The sequence below is a fragment of the Hylobates moloch genome, unplaced genomic scaffold, assembly GCF_009828535.3.
Source record: "Hylobates moloch isolate HMO894 unplaced genomic scaffold, HMol_V3 SCAFFOLD_1, whole genome shotgun sequence".
Taxonomy (NCBI): Eukaryota; Metazoa; Chordata; class Mammalia; order Primates; family Hylobatidae; genus Hylobates; species Hylobates moloch.
Window position 1 is genome coordinate 73,772,371 of NW_026652276.1, and position 21,219 is coordinate 73,793,589.

The window sequence follows — 21,219 nt, forward strand, 5'->3', positions numbered from 1 at the left end:
ACTTTGTCACTATGTGAAATTGCCTTGTTTTAAGGGCTGAATGGTGTCTTCCTCCAAATTCTTGTTGAAACCTTAACCTCTATTGCCTCAGGAGGTGACAATATTTGGATGTAGGGCTTTTAAAGAGGTGATTAAGGTAAAATGAGGTAACATGGGTGGGCCCCAATCCAGTATGACTGGATTCCTTAGAAGAAGAGATTAGGATACAGACATATACAGAGGAAAGACAAAGTGAGAAGGCGCCATCTGTAAACCAGGAAGAGAGGCCTCAGGAGAAATCAATCCTGACAGCACCTTGATCTTGGACTTCTAGCCTCCAGAACTGTGAGAAAATACACTCTGTTATTGAATTTATTTTCTCATGGTTCTGAGCCACCCAGTCTGTGGTATTTTGTAATGGTAGCCCTAGCAAACTAATATTCCTTGTTTATTTTTTAAAAATAGACTTTATTATTTTAGAGCAGTTTTAGGTTTACTGCAAAATTGAGAGGAAGGTACAGAAATTTCCCATAAACCCCCTGCCCCCCACATTGCATAGCCTCCCCCATTATCAACACCATCCACTAGCGGTACATTTGTTATAATTGATGATCCTTCATTGACACATCATTATCATCTAGAGTCCACAGTTTACATGAGGGTTCACTCTTGGTGTTGTACATTTTATGGGTTTGGACAAATGTATAATGACATGTATCCACCATTAAAGTATCATTTATAGTAGTTTCCTGGCCCTAAAAATCTTCTATTCTGTTTATTCATCCCTCTCTCACCTGCAACCCTTGGCCACCACTGATCTTTTCAGTGTCTCCACAGTTTTGTCTTTTCAGGATGTCATATAGTTGGAATCACAGAGTATATAACCTTTTTAGATTGGCTGTTTCACTAAGTAACATGTATTTAAGTTTCCCCATATATTTTCTGTGGCTTGATAGCTCATTTCTTTTTGGCACTGAATAATAGCCCATCATCTGGATGTACCACAGTTTGCTTATCCATTCACCTACCAAAGGACATCTTGGTTGCTTCCAAGTTTTGGCAACTATGAGTAAAGCTGCTATGTATGTATAAATTTCATCCATGTATGGGTTATTGTGCAGACATAAATTTTCAACTCCTTTAGGTAAACTCCAAGGAGTACGATTGCTGGATCATATGGGAAGAGTATGTTTAATTTTACAAGAAACTGCCAAACTGTCTTCCAAAGTGTGTGAACCATTTGCATTTCCACCAACAATCAACAGAGTTCCCCTACATGCTTGTCAACATTTGGTGTTGTCAGTGTTCTGGAATTTGGCCACTCTGTGACATTTGTAGTGGTATCCCATTGATGTTTTAATTTGCATTTCCCTGATGATATTTGATGTGCAGCTCCTTGTTTATTTGTTTTTTGCTTTCCTTTATTGTAAGTTCCATAGAAGCAGGAACTTATCTGTCTTATTTATCATTCTGTCCTTAGTGTCTACAATAATTCCTGGCACCTAGTGGCCTCTCTGTAAGTATTTTTGAGTGATTGAATTATGCAGCCAGGGAACTGAGCCTTTGCTGTTTATTTTTGGCTCTGCAGATATTTTCTATTATTCAGTAAGTTAAAAAAATAAATTTCTTACCTGAAGATGTGCTTCAAAACTTGGTCATGAATGCCGGAGCATAGATCTTCTTGCCTTGTTTCACAACTGTTTCATTCATTCTCTAGTTCTTCATGCCCTCTTTCTTCAGTTCCTCTTAGCTTGTTTCTAGCCACTTCTCTAGTCTCAGTCCTGCATCTCCCTCCCGTGATGCCTGGACTTGGGATGCTGGTGTCAAATCCCCTTGTCCAAGCCTGCCATAAAGCCCCTCAGCTTCTGTGCCTGGGGCATCAGTGAGAGAAGCGGAACCCACACAGGGAAATCCTGAGTTCAGAAAGAGTTAGAGACAAAGTACTGTCTCCTGCTTGTTTCCTAACAGATGGAATGTTAATTGCTAACAGCTCCCATCTTACTAGTTCTCTCGTAACTGGGTTCATTTGTTTCTTCGACAAACATTTCTTGTGTCTTATTACATGCCAGACTCTATGGGAGGCTCTAGGAATACTGGCTTTATGCTGTTTATTTTGTTTGCTCTCCCGCATCTATTGTCTGCTGTGCACCATGGGAGGCCGAACCCTGTAGCCTACGTCCCCCCGGGCTCCACACTGTCAGCTTTCTGCTGAGTCCAGCCAATGGGTGGTACCACAAGGTAGGAAGAGAGAGACATTGGGATATTTTCTTTCCCCGCAGGTTTATAAAGAGTGGCCTCTCTTCCACACTAGCCCCTCTCACTGGCCTCTGGTTACAACCCAGGGGTGGTAAAGGCTTCCCATACTTGCTAGCCTCTGGGTGCCTCACTCTCCCTTGTTTGATGTTGTAATCCAGCCCATGCCTCTGTAAAGTCATCCTTTTATTAAACTTTCTTCAACTTAACCATCTGACAGTGACTCTGTTTCCCACCTGGACCTTGGCCAAGGCAGGCTTTATGTAATTTTTAAATTTCAGGCTGGGTGCAGTAGCTCATGCCTGTAATCCCAGCACATCAAGGCCAAGGTGAGGGGATTGCTTGAGGTCAGGAGTTTGAGATCAGCCTGGGCAACATAGCAAGACTTCACCACTATGAAAAATTTAAAAAATTAACTGGGTTTGGTGGCATGTGCCTGTAGTCCCAGCGACTTGGGAGGCTGAGGTGGGGGGTATTGCTTGCCCCCAGGAGTTTGTGGCTGTAGTAAGCTGTGATCGCAACACTGCACCCCAGCCTGGGCAACTGAGAGAAACCCTGTCCTTAATTTTTTTTTAATTAAAAAATTTAAAATTTTAATGTTTAGGAATAATATAACTTTTGTTTCTTTGTGCTCCAGCACTTTGAGAATAATCAAGGGTGTGGGTCCCAGGATCCAGTTACTGTGCTGATTGGTTCCGAGGGACCACCCAGCATCCCAGTAGTTCTTGGTACACAGCTCTCCCCCTTTGCTGTCCTATCATCTCTCAATGTTGTTAGCATTGTTGCCACTGTTCCCACTGAAGCAAGTGCATGGCTGGTGGAAACAGAATTAGGAGGCAGGAATAACAGATGCTTAGGTTGGATATGGCAGCCCCAGTAGTAAGCAATGGGGCCTAGAGAAAAGGTGAGTTGCATTTTGGCTTCTTGGGAGAGATACTGCTATAGTTTGAATGTCCTCTCCAAAACTCACGTTTTAAGGTAGGACCTTGTCCTTATGCATGAATTAATGCTTTTATTTCAGGAGTGATGAAAGGATGAGTTTGGCCCAGTTTCCTCTGTCTAGCATGCTTGCTCATCCATGTGGCACCTTCTGCCATGCGATGACCTTCACCAGTTTCCAACACCATGCTCTTGGACTTCCCAGCCTCCAGAACCATGAGCCCAATAAACTTCCATTCTTTATAAATTACCCAGTGTGTGGTATTCTGTTACAGCAGCAGAAAGCAGACTAAGACAGATGCTTATAGCATTAGATTATGCTATGTTTACAGAACTGAAGAATTCATGGATTCCAAAAAAGTATATTTTTTTGTAGTCTGTATTTTTGTGTCTCAGAGGAATGTTGGTGGTTTAACTTACTAGAATAACTCATGCTTGAAATCAGCATGAGTTATTCTATTGTTGGGGGTGGTTATAATGTTTATAAGATTTTAATAGGGTATCTGCTTTCTTTTTTATAATACTTGTGATAGTGGTGGGGTGTCTGGTTGAATTTCAGTGCTATTTTTATGGCTTTTGAGTACTAGATGACCTAAGCTTAGAGCAGAAGAGCAGATTGAGAGAGACAGTATTTCACAGGAAAGACAGAGAAAGATGGAGAGAAGTTCTAACAAAGTGAGGTACAAACCATGAGAAGATGATGTGGGCCAAACTCCGATGAGGGGTGCATACACAGAGAAGGGAAGTTTTGTGTTGTGCTTTGGGTTGTTTAACCTAGGTGCCTCTTTTAAATTTTTTTTAAAAATAAGCATAACCTGATATATTTTAGATGATCTCTATAAACCATTTTTTCCAGAATAAAGTGCTACATAAAATTTAACATTGAGGTTTTAATCTTAATTTTCAAAGAGATACTATAGTCTATCCAAGTTAACGTAACATTACTTTCTCAATGATCACAGTGATCCTGGGAGTTGACGAGGCTTGTAACAATCTACTGGGATGACGTGAGCCTTTATTAACCTCGTCCAGTGAGATGTGATGTTTTACCCACACGAGCTGGTTAGCGTTTACAGTAAAGGGCACTTACACTGCACTCTTAATACTTATCTTTATTATGAAAGTGTTTCCAAAGTAAAATGATCCTCATAATAATGATTGCTTCCAGAGATCAAGAATGAATAATCATATTTTCATATAAAAATCAGCAAAACACAATAACAATACGTAAAATAATTCTAATTGGCTAACAGTATTTCATTCCATTTCTGACAGAGATGCTCAAGCACTGAATTGTCTGAAGAAAACAAGTAAGGTTTTGTCACCTATCCTATTTCTCACTGCAAGTTGAAAAAAATCAAATCCAAACACCACCACCCCTTCTATGACAACAAACGGCTGTGGAGGTAAATGACTATGTGGGCAAGGAGTTGATGAAAATCATGAGCTTAGGGGCTTTATGAAACTTTGGGAAATCAAACTCAGAGGTTGTTTTCCATTCTTAAAGTAATGAAGCTCTAAGTTAAAGTTTCAGAATCATCACATAACTGTTCCTATTCCATAATTCATTTCTTTTTTTGCAGGTAATCTTATTTTTTTAAGGGTAGTTTCACGATGACAGTTTCACAAAATTACTGTGGATAAAGAAAAAAATTGTCTCAATGAAACAGAATTTTTCACTGAACACAGAAACCATCTCAATAGTTGCTGCTCCCTGGTTTCTAGGCCATGCAACAGACATCAAACTAGGAAGCCAAACTTTCATGGACCTGTGTTAAGAAAAACACACATACATGGGCATACTTTTTTTTTTTTTTTTTTTTTTCAGTAAAACGGAATTAAGCAGAGAAGGAAGTGTGGGTGTACAACTGATCCACAAGCTATTGGGAAATCAATAGCTAAAAAATGTCAACACCCTGGCTTCCTTTTATCAGGAACTCCAGGAGGCTGAAAGGAATGTGAGTTCATGAGATAAGCAAGACAGATCTTAACGGTCCCCTCACATCCCTTTCTGGGCAATCTCCAGAATGCCTAGTTTTGTGGAGACACCATGTACTATCTGGCTGCAGAGACTCTCTTAGGCCCCGTGTTAGACCCCATGGGGTGTTAGCATGTGGCCATGTGGTAATGCATTCCTTTCAAAGGCTTTGGGTTGAACTCAAGTTGGAAATACCTGGAAAAGACTAAGCTTCTCCTTTGGGTGTCTGCGGATCCTATTAAAAATATTCATGATGCTTTATGTTCCCTAACACAATTTTCTTCATGAAAACAAGCATCAGATACACTACCTCTAAGTATTTATTGGAGGGGTTCCAACAGCCTCCTGGACAGGCCTTCTCAGCAGCCACTGAGTGCCCCCTAGGGGTGGGGAGGGGACAGTGCACACAGAGGCAAACCACAGAGCCCTTTTCTGGCCTATTATTATGAAGAACTAAAATGTGGCCAGTGAACCAGTCAGTGCTCATCACTACGGGGTACTTCCAGAATGGCACAATTTCATTTTACCAAAAGAAACCTCCACTGGCTCTGCGGACTGCAATATCTTCATTTTAAAATATTTTGCTGCGTTTTCTTCAAGGGCGGCTTGTGACAATTGAACTGCTGATTATTCCTTCCATGGACAGCATGGTAGTGGCAAGTGCAGTAACTGGGCTCATTGCATTTTCTCTTTCCACACAAGTTACTGCAACTGCCATGTGATCACTTTTCCAGCAGGCTGACTTCGATTTGATTTTTTTCTTATTTAAATGTTAGAAACATCTCAGGGCTATTATTATTTATCTACAAAGCAGAAATCAGCCAAAGACAAAAGAAAAAAGTAAGCTAATCAGAACCTGAAGACCTGAAATACCACATGAAATGTAAACATTTAACTTTTTATTTCCAAAGGATTTCTTGAAGCCTTTCTGGAGATAATGACATCACTACACATACTGATAAACAATCTTTTAATACCTTTGGAATTGCTCTTTATAATTTTTATACTTCAAATTAAGAAAACCGCTCAAATGTTCAGGCAACTTTGGCATTAACATTTCCAAGAAAGGGACAAAAACAACTATTAATGCAACATCATGAAGAGATTGGGGACAACTGTGGGTGTCTATAAAGCTCTCTTTGAAAAGCTCTTTAAAGCGAACTCAGGTAAACGGAAATGAAATCTGACTTTTTACTTAGGCCAAATAACAATGAGGTTTGAATATAAAATGGAAGATTCAGGCCCTTTCTACCTAAGATGAAGGCATTCGTTTGCTCAAATTCAAACTCCACCAAATACTCTGAATGGAAAGTTTGGCAACAGAACTGGACATGTGGAGGTTCACCAACCATTTTGATCACAGGTGATCTGATTTTATCTCACTTCTTGCCTACCCTTTCTGGCTTGTTTACCTTGACCAGATGCCTGTGGCATTATATGATGAGACCTCAGGACACCATCTGTCTGGCAGCCCAGCAGAAGTAGGATGCTAATAAACCCTGGGGTAAAGCAGCAATCATTTGCATTTTTACCACATATACTTGAATAATCCAAAATACTGAGAGTTGCTTCCCTATGCTCAACATCCATAGGACCAAATTTGGAAAGGTGAACTGTTGTAGTTGGCTTATATGCTGGCCTTAGGTGCTCTTATGACCTGCGCTTAGCCATATTTAGCTCCCTGGCTAAGAGGCTGAAAAGATTCTACTACCTTCAGGTGTGTGGGGAACATGACCAGGAGGCTGACAAACAAGGAGAGAAGTTTCTATTGTACCTGGTGAGTGGGTTTTATGAAAAGAATATGGGTAAAGATGAGTCAGTGATATTTTGGTTTTATCACTTTTTGGAAAAACATACATATATATACATAAATAGAACACATGTTTTTATATCATTTATTGACCTGAGGCCAAATTCTACTCGATTTTCTACTTTCCCCCTACTAAGAGATCCAGGAAAGCTATTAACATAAAGTATTACTTCTTCTAGAATCCTTTCTACATACCCCTTTGTACTCTGGGAAGGTTTGAATGTGACCAGGAAGGAGGAGATATCAACACAGGCTAAGTTAATTAATGAAAAACAGCACTCTGACTAACCTATAGTTGAATTTACAAAATACACTTCAAAGCTATGGCCTGGTACAAGGGGAGGATGAGATACTGCACATATTTTTCTCTCTCAGCCTTATCAGGCTACCACGGGAAAGCTATAGACAGAGATATATTATTCTACACCATAAAAAGCCTGCAAACCTGATTTTAATTAGCCCCAAAGAACTCTGCCCTAAAATGTAAAATGAAATAAAAATCTCTGGATAACATAAAGGACTGTGTGAAGTGAATGCCATCAGTTAGAGAGACCCCAAGTGTTCCCAGTTCTCCTTCTAAGTAACTTCTGGGGGGAAAAATGATTACTTAGATTTGCCTTTGCTAATGACAGACCCCATTTACTACATTTTATGCAATTCTTCTAAACCTTTAATTTACAAGCTGACCTCCTTGAAATTATTCTTCTGTGCTCGAGCGTCATATGATCTAAACCTGAGCACATGGATCTCTAAAGTTAATTTTACCCATCGAGAGGACTTGCCCCAGACACTAAAGCAAGCTAAATATGTTCATATTTTAATTAAGAAACTTTTACCTTCTCAAAATTTTCAGCCATAATATGCTATTACTTTATACATATACCTGCATTTTAGCAGATGTTCTGAAGACTAACAAGTCCTTTTATGATTGTTCTTACAAACTCAACCATCCACAAATTACACTCCTAGACATATTCCTGTTTTGTGAAATAAAATAACAAGGCTCTAAAAGCAGAATTATTTGCATTGTTTTCTCAATAAACAAGCAGATGTATTTCTAAGTCTCTTCAATTATTACTATGGACCATATCAGAAACATATTATCTTGTAAATAAGGGAAGATACAATATTACAGTAAGAATTTTTTGGTTGGGAGCATTCTTTTAACTATTAACCCACCGATTGATTGCAAACTGTGGGCATAAAGCTTTAATTTTTTCAAAGAATTGAATTAAATGTGAATGGTTCTGAGCAGGATATGCACTCTCTGGTATTTCTGCACACTTGTTAGCATTTCTGCTGTTGTCTTCACAGCCCTGATTCACACATTTGTATTACGGCATTTTTGTTTGGGGTTCGTTTTAAGTGATGGCCTTCTTGATTTATGAAGGGTTTTATAATCCGTTTTTCCTCTTACTAAAAGTTAGAAGAAGAGATAAAATCTTTGGCCGACATATGGTTTTCTTATCTGTACATAAATAACACTGCTGTGTGGGAGACTTATGGAAACTTATTCTTCAGTAATGTTCTTCACTGTTGATATTGCCATTGTCCAATAGAATTTTTCATTTTTCCAGAAACAGCCCCATTTGAAAAAAATTCCTGGAAACCAAAGAAGCATTGTAGTGTAATGCTGCTCAGTGTCTAGTAACAGGAAAGTCATCTGGATTATGTTTAAGGAGAAAAGCAAAGGGTAAAATAGTCTTTCTCCCATTGGCTTTATTTTGCTCAGCAAAATAAAAACATCAACATCAAGTACTAGATAGGGCTTCTTCTTGAAAGCTGGTTGCATTAAAGTGCTTTGCACTGCACAGGTAATCTTTATCAACTCTTGAAAGATTTTTTTGTCCCCAAATATACTTAGCTTCTTTCTTTTATAACATAAGACTGCACTAATTATAGGGTAGTGGCAAAACCTGGCTGAAATCAGTTGCTCTCTTTATGCTATTCCCAGAACACAGGACAAATTCCCATTCTTAACAGTGATTTCCTTGTTTATAACTATGAGCTTTAGTGAATATCCTCCTTCAAAATCACAGCACTGACCTCACCACAGAGAAAAACAAACAAACAAACAAACAAACAAACAAACAAACACACTCTGTAACCCACAAGGTTAACCCTCAACTAGCTATCACACCCACTGAAGAAATCTTGGCTGTGTGCACAAGAAATGAAATCTATTTCAAAGCAATTTAATACAAAACCATTCAAAAAAGTTCTCCAATAACCATCTTCTTTAATTTGAACTGCTAATTGAACATGAAGAGTGAAAATTAAACACCTAGTTCGTCCGGTTTAAATGGTCACTGAGACTGTATAGGCAATTTCAAAATGGGCACTGTAACTAAAAGAAAGCAAACCTATTTAGAGCTGAACGAGAATCTTGCACTGGGTTTTGCTTGCTCTAAGTGACAAAGTAAGCTGATGGTCATAGCACGTTGGACTACAGCAAGAGAAAGGTGGAGAAGCAGATGGAGCATCTCCTTCACTGTCATAAGCCCAGTGAGTAAAAGGAGTGAGGAAACCCTCTTTTGTCCACAGATTTACAAATACAAAAAAATAAATAATATTCTAAGACAGTACAAATGCAAATACTGTTCCCTTGTGTCAATTACATACAGCATGCCTACATAGAGAGAATGGTAATTCTTCTTCATTCACAGACAGGACACATGGCAGTGCACTATTCAAAATGCTTTGATAATCTTAATTTTTGTTTCTGGTGCTGAGATATTATGAAAGGAACTGCATTTGCAACTTATTAAATACTTCCAGGAACAAACAGTTCACTTTGCTTGGGACTTGTAGTTTTGAGTAATTAATCATCCATGGAGCAGGAGCCAGTCAGGAGATACCCGTTGGTACCACTGGTCCCATTGGTGGTTGTCGCGGTGTGGGGATTCTTCCCCGGAGGTTCTGAGTCTTCCTCATCTGAGCTAGACTCAATATCACTTCGATCATCCTTGGACACCTGTGGAGTAGAAGCAGGTGAGTATAACCAGCACCTAAGAAATCATCAAGGTATGGCATGCTAGAAGCACATGCAGTCATACACAAAGGAAAACAGATCCCAACGTTAAAAAACTGAAGAGGATGAGAACATTGCCACAGCAATAAGTTCCCCTTCATTGGAGAGATAAAATGTAGGCGACAAAGTCATTTATGAAGGAATGTAAGTATTATGGAAGGCTAGACTTCTTGACCTCTTTAACGTATCTTTCCATATTGAGAACGTACTAGACCATGAATCCCACTTTTAATCAAAAAGTAGCATACTGTGTCACTGGAATGGCGTCATAGGAATTTGGTACAAATGGATCATTTTACACACTGATGATCACATTCTCCTAGAGAATAATTTAAAGTCAGCTCTCAATTAACCATACCAATGGAGATAGTCACTAACTCAGAACATTGAAAAAAAAATTCCTATTTGGCTTTTCATGCATTGTTTAATGATTACATTTTTATTTTTTGTATGCTATAATTAATTAGGAATTTTGTTTTATATGTCACACAACAAATGGCAGCAGGAGGCATTTTTTTTTTTTTTTTTTTTTTTTGAGTCAGAGTCTTGCTCTGTCGCCCAAGCTGGAGTTTAGTGGTGTGATCCAACTCACTGCAACCTCTGCCTCCTGTGTTCAGGCGATTCTCCTGCCTTAGCCTCCCGAGTAGCTAGGATTACGGGCATGCGCCACTATGCCCAGCTAATTTTTGTATTTTTAGTAGAGACAGGGTTTCACTATGTTGGCCAGGCTGGTCTGGAACTCCTGACCTCAGGTGATCCACCTGCCTCGACCTCCCAAAGTGTTGGGATTACAGGTGTGAGCCACCGTGCCTGGCCAGGAGGCATCTTAAGAACCTGCTGGGTGGGGTGGAGCTTGAAATATTTCCCGAGGAAAATCCACTGACCAGATCATCAAGAACTGGCTCCCGGCCAGGCGAGGTGGCTCACGCCTATAATCCCAGCAGTTTAGGAGCCTGAGGTGGGCAGATCACCTGAGGTCAGGAGTTCAAGGCCAGCCTGACCAACATGGAGAAGCCCAGTCTTTAAAAAAAAAAAAAAAAATTAGTCGGGTGTGGTGGCACATGCCTGTAATCTCAGCTACTCTGGAGGCTGAGGCAGGAGAATCACTTGAGCCCAGGAGGCGGAGGCTGTGGTGAGCCGAGATCACACCACTGCACTCCAGCCTGGGCAATAAGAGCGAAACTGTCTTAAAACAACAACAACAAAAAAACACACAGACAAAAAAAAAAACAAAAACTGGCTCCCATCCTGCCAAGTCTCTTCAATCCTCCATTCAATCTCACTAAGTCACATGGAGGTCAAAATAGAGTGAGAAGATGTCAATCTACACATTACCATAAACTATGAGAAAAATCCTACTATTTAGCAAGGAAGTAGTTTTTGGGGGAAATTAAGAAAATACTGCTTTTAAGATAAAAATAGTTTGAATCTCCTATTCTGTAAGTCTAAATTATGGTAAGCATTTTTACCCGGAAGGCCTTAAGATTCTTGAGTAACTCATCACTGCTTACTTATATTTTTCAGTGGTGTGACAAAAGAGACCTGGTGGCCTCCCTTCATAGGAATTTTCCCAATCTGGTCCTCCTGTGATTCTCTAGGGGGCGGGCTGGGGAGGTCGGTAAAGTCTCCTGGGAGGTATGGCAGAATTAACTGGCGCTTTCCCACATCACATGCTGTCTGTGCTACCACTACACTCTAACATGAGAATCCCGGACTCCCTCCACCCCTCCCAACTTGAGAAACTACAGTTCCTGTGGGAGAACGTCCTCTCTCTCAGGTGGGTGGGGTCAGGAGAAAGTGAAAGCTGAGAACTACTGCTTTATGCCAACCAGTGGTGATGAAGTAAATATCATAAAAGTGAACCTCACTCCAATACCCTTTGAGATGGGACTGAACTCACACAGGCCATCTCCAAAAAGATTTAGATACTAAGACTCCAAAATGGCTAAAGATAATTGAACTTAAACATTGTGAGTCACAAAGCCAGCATTATAGTAAAGTTCCACTATGTTGATAAGTCCATTAGTCATAAATAGAAAACTCCAGTTTTACAAAGTGATTAATTTACATTTGCATGCTCAGTCAGACTTTTTAAATTGCACTTAGAAAAATCTATACTTACGTTACCTTCAAAGAAAGGACAATTTAGAATATCTCAAAATAGCCCAGAGGAAAATAACTCATGGTCAAGATGAATCTTACTGTCCCAGGTGAGAGCCGCAAGGGCAGCTAAGATATTCTGAAGCCTGAGATCTAGAATAAAATTAATCATCATCTCTCTTCATAAAGTAGAAGGAATAAGTTGAAGAGCAGGCAACAAGTCTGGTAGAAATAGCAATGCAATTAAGGATACAAGTAATCTAAGCAGCATTCTTGCATATTTAGTTATTGTTATCATACTGACAGTTTTGTGCATGTTGATTAAATTTGTATCCAAATGAGGACAAGGAGATTTTAAAATAGAAATACATGTTCATTTCAAAGAGTGAGAGGTCACAGAGAAAAATGAACTTTAGCTTCTGAACAATTAATTGATCAAAATAATTAGGATTTCTACTAGAGCTGGTGCTGAGAAGTGGCTTCATAGTACACGACTAGATGCCCCGACTTCCCCTGCAGAAGAGGCCAGCTCTGTTGACCTTGATGAGTCAGAGTGGTCAGGTGCTACCATAAGGCCCCAGGCAGGTCAGGCCCACAGCTGATGCTCAGGCCTCCATTCTGCAATGTGTTGATCCTCTCCCCCTCCAACTAGTTCTGTTTCTCCTGCTTTACTTTGGTCTATTTCTGTCTTTTAGCCAACACATTAAATACAGTGAAAGAAATTCTTCTTCTCTGTTGGATCATGCAACATTTAGCAGAACACAAACTCACACCAAAGGGACCTAACAGCTGCCTCTAGTGTCCCTTGCAGCTCACAGAGCTACAGCTCACATGAAGCCTCTAGCCAGTGCCAATAGGTTAGACAGAACAATATGCGTGGAAACAAAAGCATCTGAGTGCCCCTCCAACAGGCAAGAGGCACTCAGGACAGGGACAGAGAGAGAGGAGGAGAAACTTACATGTAAAGGGTTCCACTTCCCAGCCTTCCAGGGTAGCAGAAGGAAGAGAACAAACAAGTAAGAAAATGTCACAGAGAATGATCTGGAAAAGTCTCTGCTCTACACACAGGGTGGGGGCTGAGGCTTAGGAAGCTTTATTCAAATCAACCTCAAGTCCACTTTTAACCAAAAAGATTTAACTATATCTTGTTGGAAGTCATGAACAGATTTGTTTCTCAGTTTGAAAGAAAGGTTTGTTTAAACCGGCATACTGCACCAAGCGACCCTTCTCATAAAAGGAAAGAAGTGATTAAATTTCTGTTCAGTATAAATATAATCAGAGGAGGTCCAAGGTTGACAGGAAGAGGGAGAGCGAATACAACAAATAATATATTATTAAGTCTAAAATTACAAATGCATATCATTGGGTGCCATCGCCAGCAAAGGGACACTGAAGACTTAAAAAAATGAACTAGAAAAGGAAATGACATTTTCGTTTATGTTTCTAGGTAGTTTTGCTCAATTCTGAAGAAATAATACCAATTTTGATGAAATATGAAATAGTAAATAGTTGATCCAGAGAAATTACAAAAACAAAATTTTTTAAGACATATTGGAAAAAGTGAGTTGTAGCTTACCTTGCCTCTTGAAACAGCTTTACAAGCTATTTTCACAATCAAGTAAGACCAGAAGCAGTTCAACCCTTGTACTAGCAACAGCAGTAGGTTAAAAACCCACCAGGAAGGGTAAGGTCCAACGATCTCCCAGCTTTCAAATAATGTGGTATTTAACACCCTAAGGAAAAGAAGGAATTGATTAGTGAACGAGGCATTTTCCTTTGTTTTCCAAGGAACTCCAGTCACTGCATTAAGGCACAAGGTCAACAATATCTCCCAACTACCCCCTCTCTGGCAGGATGGTGTGAAAGCTTGCCAGGTACTTAGAAATGTCATTTCCTGAAGAATTACCCTGGTGGTGTGACTTTCAGTTGGTTTTAGGTTAATTAATATATTTTCTCCCTATTCACTTCTTTAAAAATGATAAAATAAATATAAAATTTACCATCTTGACTTTTTTAAGTGTACAGTTCATTGGCTTTAAGTACATTCACATTGTTGTGTAACCATCACCGCCATTCTTGCTCAGCACATTTTTCATCTTTCAAAACCAAGATTCAGTACCCATTCTTCCAGCCTGCATCAACCACCATTCTCCTTCCTGTCTCTGTGAATTTGACTACTTTAGGTATCGCATAAAAGTAGAATCATATAGTATTTGTCCTTTTGTGATAGGCTTGTTTCATCTTCAAGGTTCATCCATGTTGTGGCACGTGTCAGAATTTCCTTCCTTTTTAAGGCTGAATTATAATACGTATATGTCATATTTTATCCATTCATCCATTGAAAGGGAACTTGGGTTGCTTCTACCTTTTGGCCATTGCAAATAATGCTACTATGAACATGGGTCTACAAATATCACTCTGGGTATGTATCTTTCAGGCATATACCCAGAAGTGGAATTGTTGGATCATATGTTTCTCCTTTCACTTTTGCCATCACTTCTTTCATTAATTTTCATTGATTTTTTTTGTTGCAATTCTGTATCTACTTGTAAAAAGGCCTGTATGATCTTTGAAGTTGCTTTTGGGCTTTAAATAAGTGCGAAGAATGCCATTCAATGCCAATATACTGCAAAAAAAGAGATTAACTCCTAAACATTACTTAAGTGCAAGCCATATGCCCAGCACAGGGAACAACACAGTGGAAGTCAGAATATGAGCGAGACCTAGGCTTATACCTAGCAGGAGAGTCATTAGAGGGTCCTTAATTTTGTAAGGCTTCCCCTGGAAAAGCACTGACAATTGAAATACATCATTTTGAAGTGATGCCTTGAAATGAGTATCGGAAGCATTTTTGACAAAAATGATTAGAGAACAATGAATGTAGTTCGGGCGCCGTGGCTCACGCCTGTAATCCCAGCACTTTGGGAGGCCGAGGTGAGCGGATCACGAGGTCAGGAGACTGAGACCATCCTGGCTAGCATGGTGAAACCCCGTCTCTACTAAAAATACAAAAAATTAGCCAGGCGTGGTGGCGGGCACCTGTAGTCCCAGCTACTCGGGAGGCTGAGGCAGGAGAATGGCGTGAACCTGGGAGGTGGGGCTTGCAGTGAGCAGAGATTGTGCCACTGCACTCCAGCCTGGGCAACAGAGGGAGACTCCGTCTCAAAAATAAAAAATAAAAAAAATAGCAACGAATGTATTTAGTTTTAAGAGTATGTAAGAGTATGTATTTGAATTAGGAAAAATTATTTGAGGTAACTGGTTCTCTCTGTAATCTACCATCATAGAATGGAACAGTCACCTGGAGCAGATACATAAAAGGCTGGTTTTAGTGCTTTGCTCTGGTCCCTGCCTGTGTCTGCTCCTAAGCACTTGGAAATTGACTCATGTCATCTGGACTCACATTGCTGCCACAGAGAAGCACAGCACCTGCATAATTTTGGAATCATTCTTACTCTCTGCTCTGCTCCTCAGCTTACCCCAGGGATGGTTTGGAGACACACAAGAAAACTCATCTAAGTGCATTTCTACTACCTGCCACTTGCAGCACTTTGCTGGGACAATCTTATTCTACAGGAGAAGCTAGGTGGATAACACTTAGTGGCTAAAGGGAAAGGGAGAGAAAACTCTCGAATTTAAGACATAGACCACTCATATAAAAACATAAGACAAATAGATAATTTAAATAAAATAAATTGTGATGAGAGCTTTGAGAGAGGTTGGAAAAGTACTTTGTGAATTAGAAAAGAAAAAAACAGGCCAGGCACGATGGCTCACACCTGTAATTCCAGCACTTTGGGAGGCCAAGATGGGTGGATCACCTGAGGTCGGGAGTTCAAGATCAGCCTGGCCGAGATGGTGAAACCCTGTCTCTACTACACAGACACACACACACACACACACACACACACACACACACACACACACACAACACACACACACACACACACACACACACACACACACACACACACACAAATTAGCCAAGTGTGCTGGTGTGTGCCTGTAGTCCCAGCTACTCAGGAGGCTACAGCAGGAGAATTGCTTGAACCCAGTAGGCAGAGGTTGCAGTGAGCCGAGATCATACCACTACACTCCAGCCTGGGTGATACAGCGAGACTCCGTCTCAAAAAAAAAAAAAAAAAGAGAGAGAAAAAAACAATTATTGCAGTTGGAATAAGAGATAAAGAAAAAAGAAAAAAGGAGAGGCTAGGCACTGTGCCTCACTCCTGTAATCCCAGCACTTTGGGGGGCTGAGGTAGGAGGATTTCTTGGGCCCAGGAGTCTGAAACCAGCCTGGGCAACAGAGTAAGACCCTATCTCTATATAAATAAAATAAAAATTAACCATGTATGGTGGCACATGCCTGCGGTTCCAGGTGCTCGAAAGGCTGAGGCAGGAGGATCACTTGAGCAGGAGTTGCAGGTTACAGTGAAGCTATGATTGTGCCACTGCACTCCAGCCTGGGTGACAAAGTGAGACCTCGCCTCAGAAAAATAAAGGAAAAAGGAGAATGAAAAATAAAATAGACAAATAGGTTCTTCCCCACCCCTGATTTCTGCAACTCCTATTTATAGACTAGAATGAGACTAACAGTTTGTCTCCAATCCTGCCATAGTAGTTGTCTTTAAAGAGTAATACATAATACACATATGTTAAAATTCTAAAAACAGTAGGATAGAATTTAATGATTTGAATTTTACAAGTCATTAAAAGAATAATACCTCATGAAATAGTTGTATTCACTCTGGGGAAGGGGGAAAATATTAGGAAATCTATTAACATATTACATACATAGGCCAAATTGGTATAAATGGAATGATTTTAACAGCATCAAAGACATTTGGTAATGTTTAATTCCTCATTGTTGATGTTTAACAATTAGAATACAAAGGACTTAGTATGATTTTTGTAACCCTTTCAAACCAGCATATTAATAAACACCAGTTACTTCCTTTAAAATCAAGAAAACCATGGACAGCCAGTATAACCATTATTATTTAACACCATTCTGGAAGCTCTGGCCATTGAGCATGGCAGGGAGTCAGAGACTTAATTTCAAATACATAGACATAAAATATCTATAAGCATTTTAAAATCAGCAAACAACCAAAATGTCCCATAACAGGAAACATTAAAAATTAAAAATTTAGTTTTCATTCTTATTCCAGAAATTATTTTTTTTTTCATTTTAAAAATTTATTTATTATAATTTAAGTTTTGGGATACACGTGCAGAATGTGCAGGTTTGTTACATAAGGTATACATGTGCCATGGTGGTTTGCTGCACTCATCCACCCTTCATCTAGGTTTTAAGCCCCACATGCACTAGGTATTTGTTCTAATGCTCTCCTTCCTTTGCCCCCCCGCCGCCGACAGGTCCCAGTGTGTGATGTTCCCCTCCCTGTGTCCTTGTGTTCTCATTGTTCAACTCCCACTTATGAGTGAGAACATGTGGTGTTTGGTTTTCCAGAAATTATTAATAAATACTTATTAATAAATACAACTAATTTGTAAAAATGACTAAATTAGGATAACGCCTATATTCCTGCCTTGTTTATTATCCAAAGAAGCAGTTATCTCTTTAAACATCAGTTTGCAGGCCAGGGGGACAACAAGGCTCAACTCTCTGGCGGTGTGGGAGGACTCACACACCTTACACTTTTCTATCTCCAGCACCCTGCAAGACACCTGGAAGTAACATGCTCGCTAGACACATTTGTTGATTGACCACGTGTTTGCTAATCCAACAATCCAATAAATATGAAGAAGAAAGCTCTGGAATAATAAAAATAATTTTATTTCAAAACTAGTTCTGCTTCTTGACGTACTACACATTTTGATATTCAGAGAAACTTTAGTTCCCTTGGAACAGAAAGAGGTTCTGTGTAAATAGCAACAATGACTGCATTATGCCATTCATTATAAGTTAACCTTTGCTGGATTATAGACTGAGAAGCTTTCTCGCCATTGTGATGCTAGGACCGATGCTACTGCTTGGCTTAATTTGAACAGGATGTCAGAGCAGTCGTTGGCGACATGGCATTCACATTAATTTCTTAAATACTGCATCAGGATTTATAGGCTTTGCCATGACAATCAGTGGCACCTCTGATTACTTTTGAGATGCTGCTCAAAAGTAATGGGATTTCTTTGAAAATCGACTTGGCTTCCTGTAGAGACACTTGAGAAAATACAATCAGTGCACCAAACGGATGTATCTCAGTGAGAAGCATGGTAAGAAAAACAATATAGTAGGAATTTATACTAGGGGAGAGAGAGAACATGTGACACCCAGACTCTAATAAACAGTAAACCCAGGAAAGAGCCTTTGTTTGGCCCAAGAATGTTACAGTTGAGGAAACTGTCCTTTTTTTGGACAAACTACTAAAATGGTGACTATGGAATCTTATTTCTGAGAGGTACTTTAGGAGTATGTAGTTTAATGATGCCATCATGAACCTATGGTGACAGAGTTCAGGATAGTGGTTGTGATAGTTAATACTGAGTGTCAACTTGATTGGATTGAAGGATGCAAAGTATTGATCTTGGGTCTGTGAAGGTGTTGCCAAAGGAGATTAACATTTGAGTCAGTGGGCTGAGGAAGGCCGACCCACCCTTAATCTGGGTGGGCACAATCTCATCAGCTGCCAGCGAATATAGAGCAGGCAGAAACATGGGAAAGGAAAGACTGGCCTAGCCTTCCAGCCCACATCTTTCTCCCGTGCTGGATGCTTCCTGCCCTCAAACATCAGACTCCGAGTTCTTCAGTTTTGAGACTCGGACTGGCTCTCCTTGCTCCTCAAGCTTGCAGCCAGCCTACTGTGGGACCTTGTGATCGTGTAAGTTACTTAATAAACTTCTCTATGTATCTCCTATTAGTTCTGTCCCTCTAGGGAATCCTAATACAGTGGTTGTCTTTGAGGGAGGACTGACTGGGGTTGGGGGGATCTGAGGGAGGCTGGACACTTCCATATCTTGATCTGGGTGATGATCACGTGGGTTATACATACAAATTTATCAAGCCATATGCTGAAGATTTTTTGCACTATATTGTATATAGGAATTATACGCCAATAAAATGGAAGACAGTACCCTGTGGGCCAAACTAAACACATATGTACAAAAAAACACACAATGTACAGCTTTTGGTTTTAATAATTACTATAATATCAGTGTTCTCCTTAGATGCTTAGATGCAAATGGGTATGGCCTTAAGTATCTTATTTAAGACTACTTTGTGTTTGCTTCACAAAAACAGTTGTAAACTGTTCCGCATAAATGTGTTCATCCCCTACAGACATAATAAAGAACTGTATAATAGTTCTATGATAATCAAAGTTAAGATAAAGAACCCATAAAAGGTAAGAATGAGCTAAAGTAGCTACAGGGCATGGCCAAATTAAATCTTATGATTCATTAAAATCACCCACCAAGGCTAAGCTATTGGGGTGGTCACAGATGAATTTATATTCAACATATGGCTTCTAAGAAATTCTTTTCTTTTCCAAATAATAGCATCGAACCTCTACTGTCGCCTAATGGAGAGTACAGAGGCAGAAGGGACCTGAGACCATTTTTCTTTTCATTCATGTTAGGCTCACTTAACCACTAGATGGCATATCATGCATGAACAGTGCATACTCACGCAGGTTTGTTCTGCCCAAACCTTTTGCCAAGGGTGAGTCCCGGGACAGAAAACACTTGATCTCCAGGTTATACCTCCTATTCTAAAAATCCCATCAAATGAATGGGCAACCCATCAAATGAATGAAGAGGCATCAGTCTGACCTTTTTTCACCCTGCATTTGACCGAAATGTGCCTACAGGGCAAAGCTGGGCTCCATGCATTTCACTGCTGATGCCCTGATATACCTGTGACCACCCCAGTATCTTAGCCTTGGTGGGTGATTTTAATGAATCTAAGATTTAATTTTGCCATGCCCTGTAGTTACTTTAGCTCATTCTTACTTTTTATGGGTTCTTCATCTTAACTTTGATCATCATAGACATAAGGGATATGTGTGTGTGGGATGCAAACATTCATGCAAGACAGTTTACAATCTTTTTTTTTGTGAGGCAAACACAAGGGAGTCTTAAAGAAGATACTTAAGGCCGTACCCATTCACATTCTAAGCATCACTGTGACTTAAAGCATTATGCTTTCCCCTGCAACCTGAGGACTGAGGTCTCATAATGTCACAGAGCGCAGTGTAAAATGACCTTCACTGGCATCTTACTCCAAAAAGCTACCTCCAATGCTCCATTTCCCCATTCTCATGTGACTTCCAAGAGTTTAAATCCATTCTCTGTAATATGTAAAATTAGAAGAACATTCTTTCAGACCTGTACATCTTACTTTTAAATACTCCAGTGTCATACAAGCAGGAGCACATAATGGTAATGAAGATGTTAACAATGGCCCAGGTGATCTTATCGTATGAATGGGTTACAGGTGCATGTTTTTGATGATACCATGGCCCTTGGCCATGTCAAGTAACCGCAAGTTTGCCTCCGCTGCTCCTCCCCTACCTTAACCAAAGAGTTCTATCTGAGCCCTGGGTTGTATGTTTTTGGAATGATCTCTAAAAAAGCCCACAATAATCATCAGACCCAAGTCAAATATCCAGAGCCAAGATTTCTTCTCTAAGGAACAGAGTCAGGGCCTCACTTTAAGGAGTGCTACAGAATGTCAGTGAGGATACCTTGAAAAGTAAAATGAACTTTGTGGTCAAAATTAGGGTGTGGTTTACTTCAGAGCTTTTGAGTGGTCTTGACTTTGCTCTCCCAGACAGGCCTCAGTGTATTTCATGACATGTGTTTCTCTGGCATATATGTTCATTTGACCTACACAAAACATAAATGAAAGTAGATTCAACCTAAGATGACTAATCTGCTAGCATGTTTTGTCCGTTTTAAAGTAGATGCTGATAGAAATGCATTTAAAATTCACTCTGAACAAAAAACGTGGGCATTTAAAACCTGAAAGTCGGGTAATTAAGTCATGATTACAAGCAACCCTCGTTGTGCTGGTTTTCCTAAGGTAATAAAAGCTCCAGGCTTAAATAACATCTCAGTCAACATCAAGACTATTACAAGGCTGAGAACGATGTTTGCAATTTCCTTCCT

At 39.9% G+C, this 21,219-nt stretch overlaps 1 protein-coding gene across 2 annotated transcripts in view; it reads right to left on the minus strand.

Annotated features, from left to right (window-relative positions):
- Positions 1 to 4,268: 4,268 nt before the first annotated feature.
- CERS6 (ceramide synthase 6) overlaps positions 4,269 to 21,219 on the minus strand; it is a 325,638-nt gene continuing 308,687 nt past the window's right edge. Inside the window, exons 9-11 of one of the 2 annotated variants that reach the window (XM_032755471.2) lie at positions 13,667 to 13,823; positions 13,050 to 13,073; positions 4,269 to 9,933 (exon numbers count right to left, since the gene is read on the minus strand). In XM_032755471.2, the coding sequence (XP_032611362.1) occupies positions 9,781 to 9,933; positions 13,050 to 13,073; positions 13,667 to 13,823 (334 nt within the window). In that variant the 3' untranslated portion in view covers positions 4,269 to 9,780. The remainder of the gene's footprint in view (positions 9,934 to 13,049; positions 13,074 to 13,666; positions 13,824 to 21,219) is intronic. The other variant, XM_032755472.2, reaches the window with a different exon arrangement.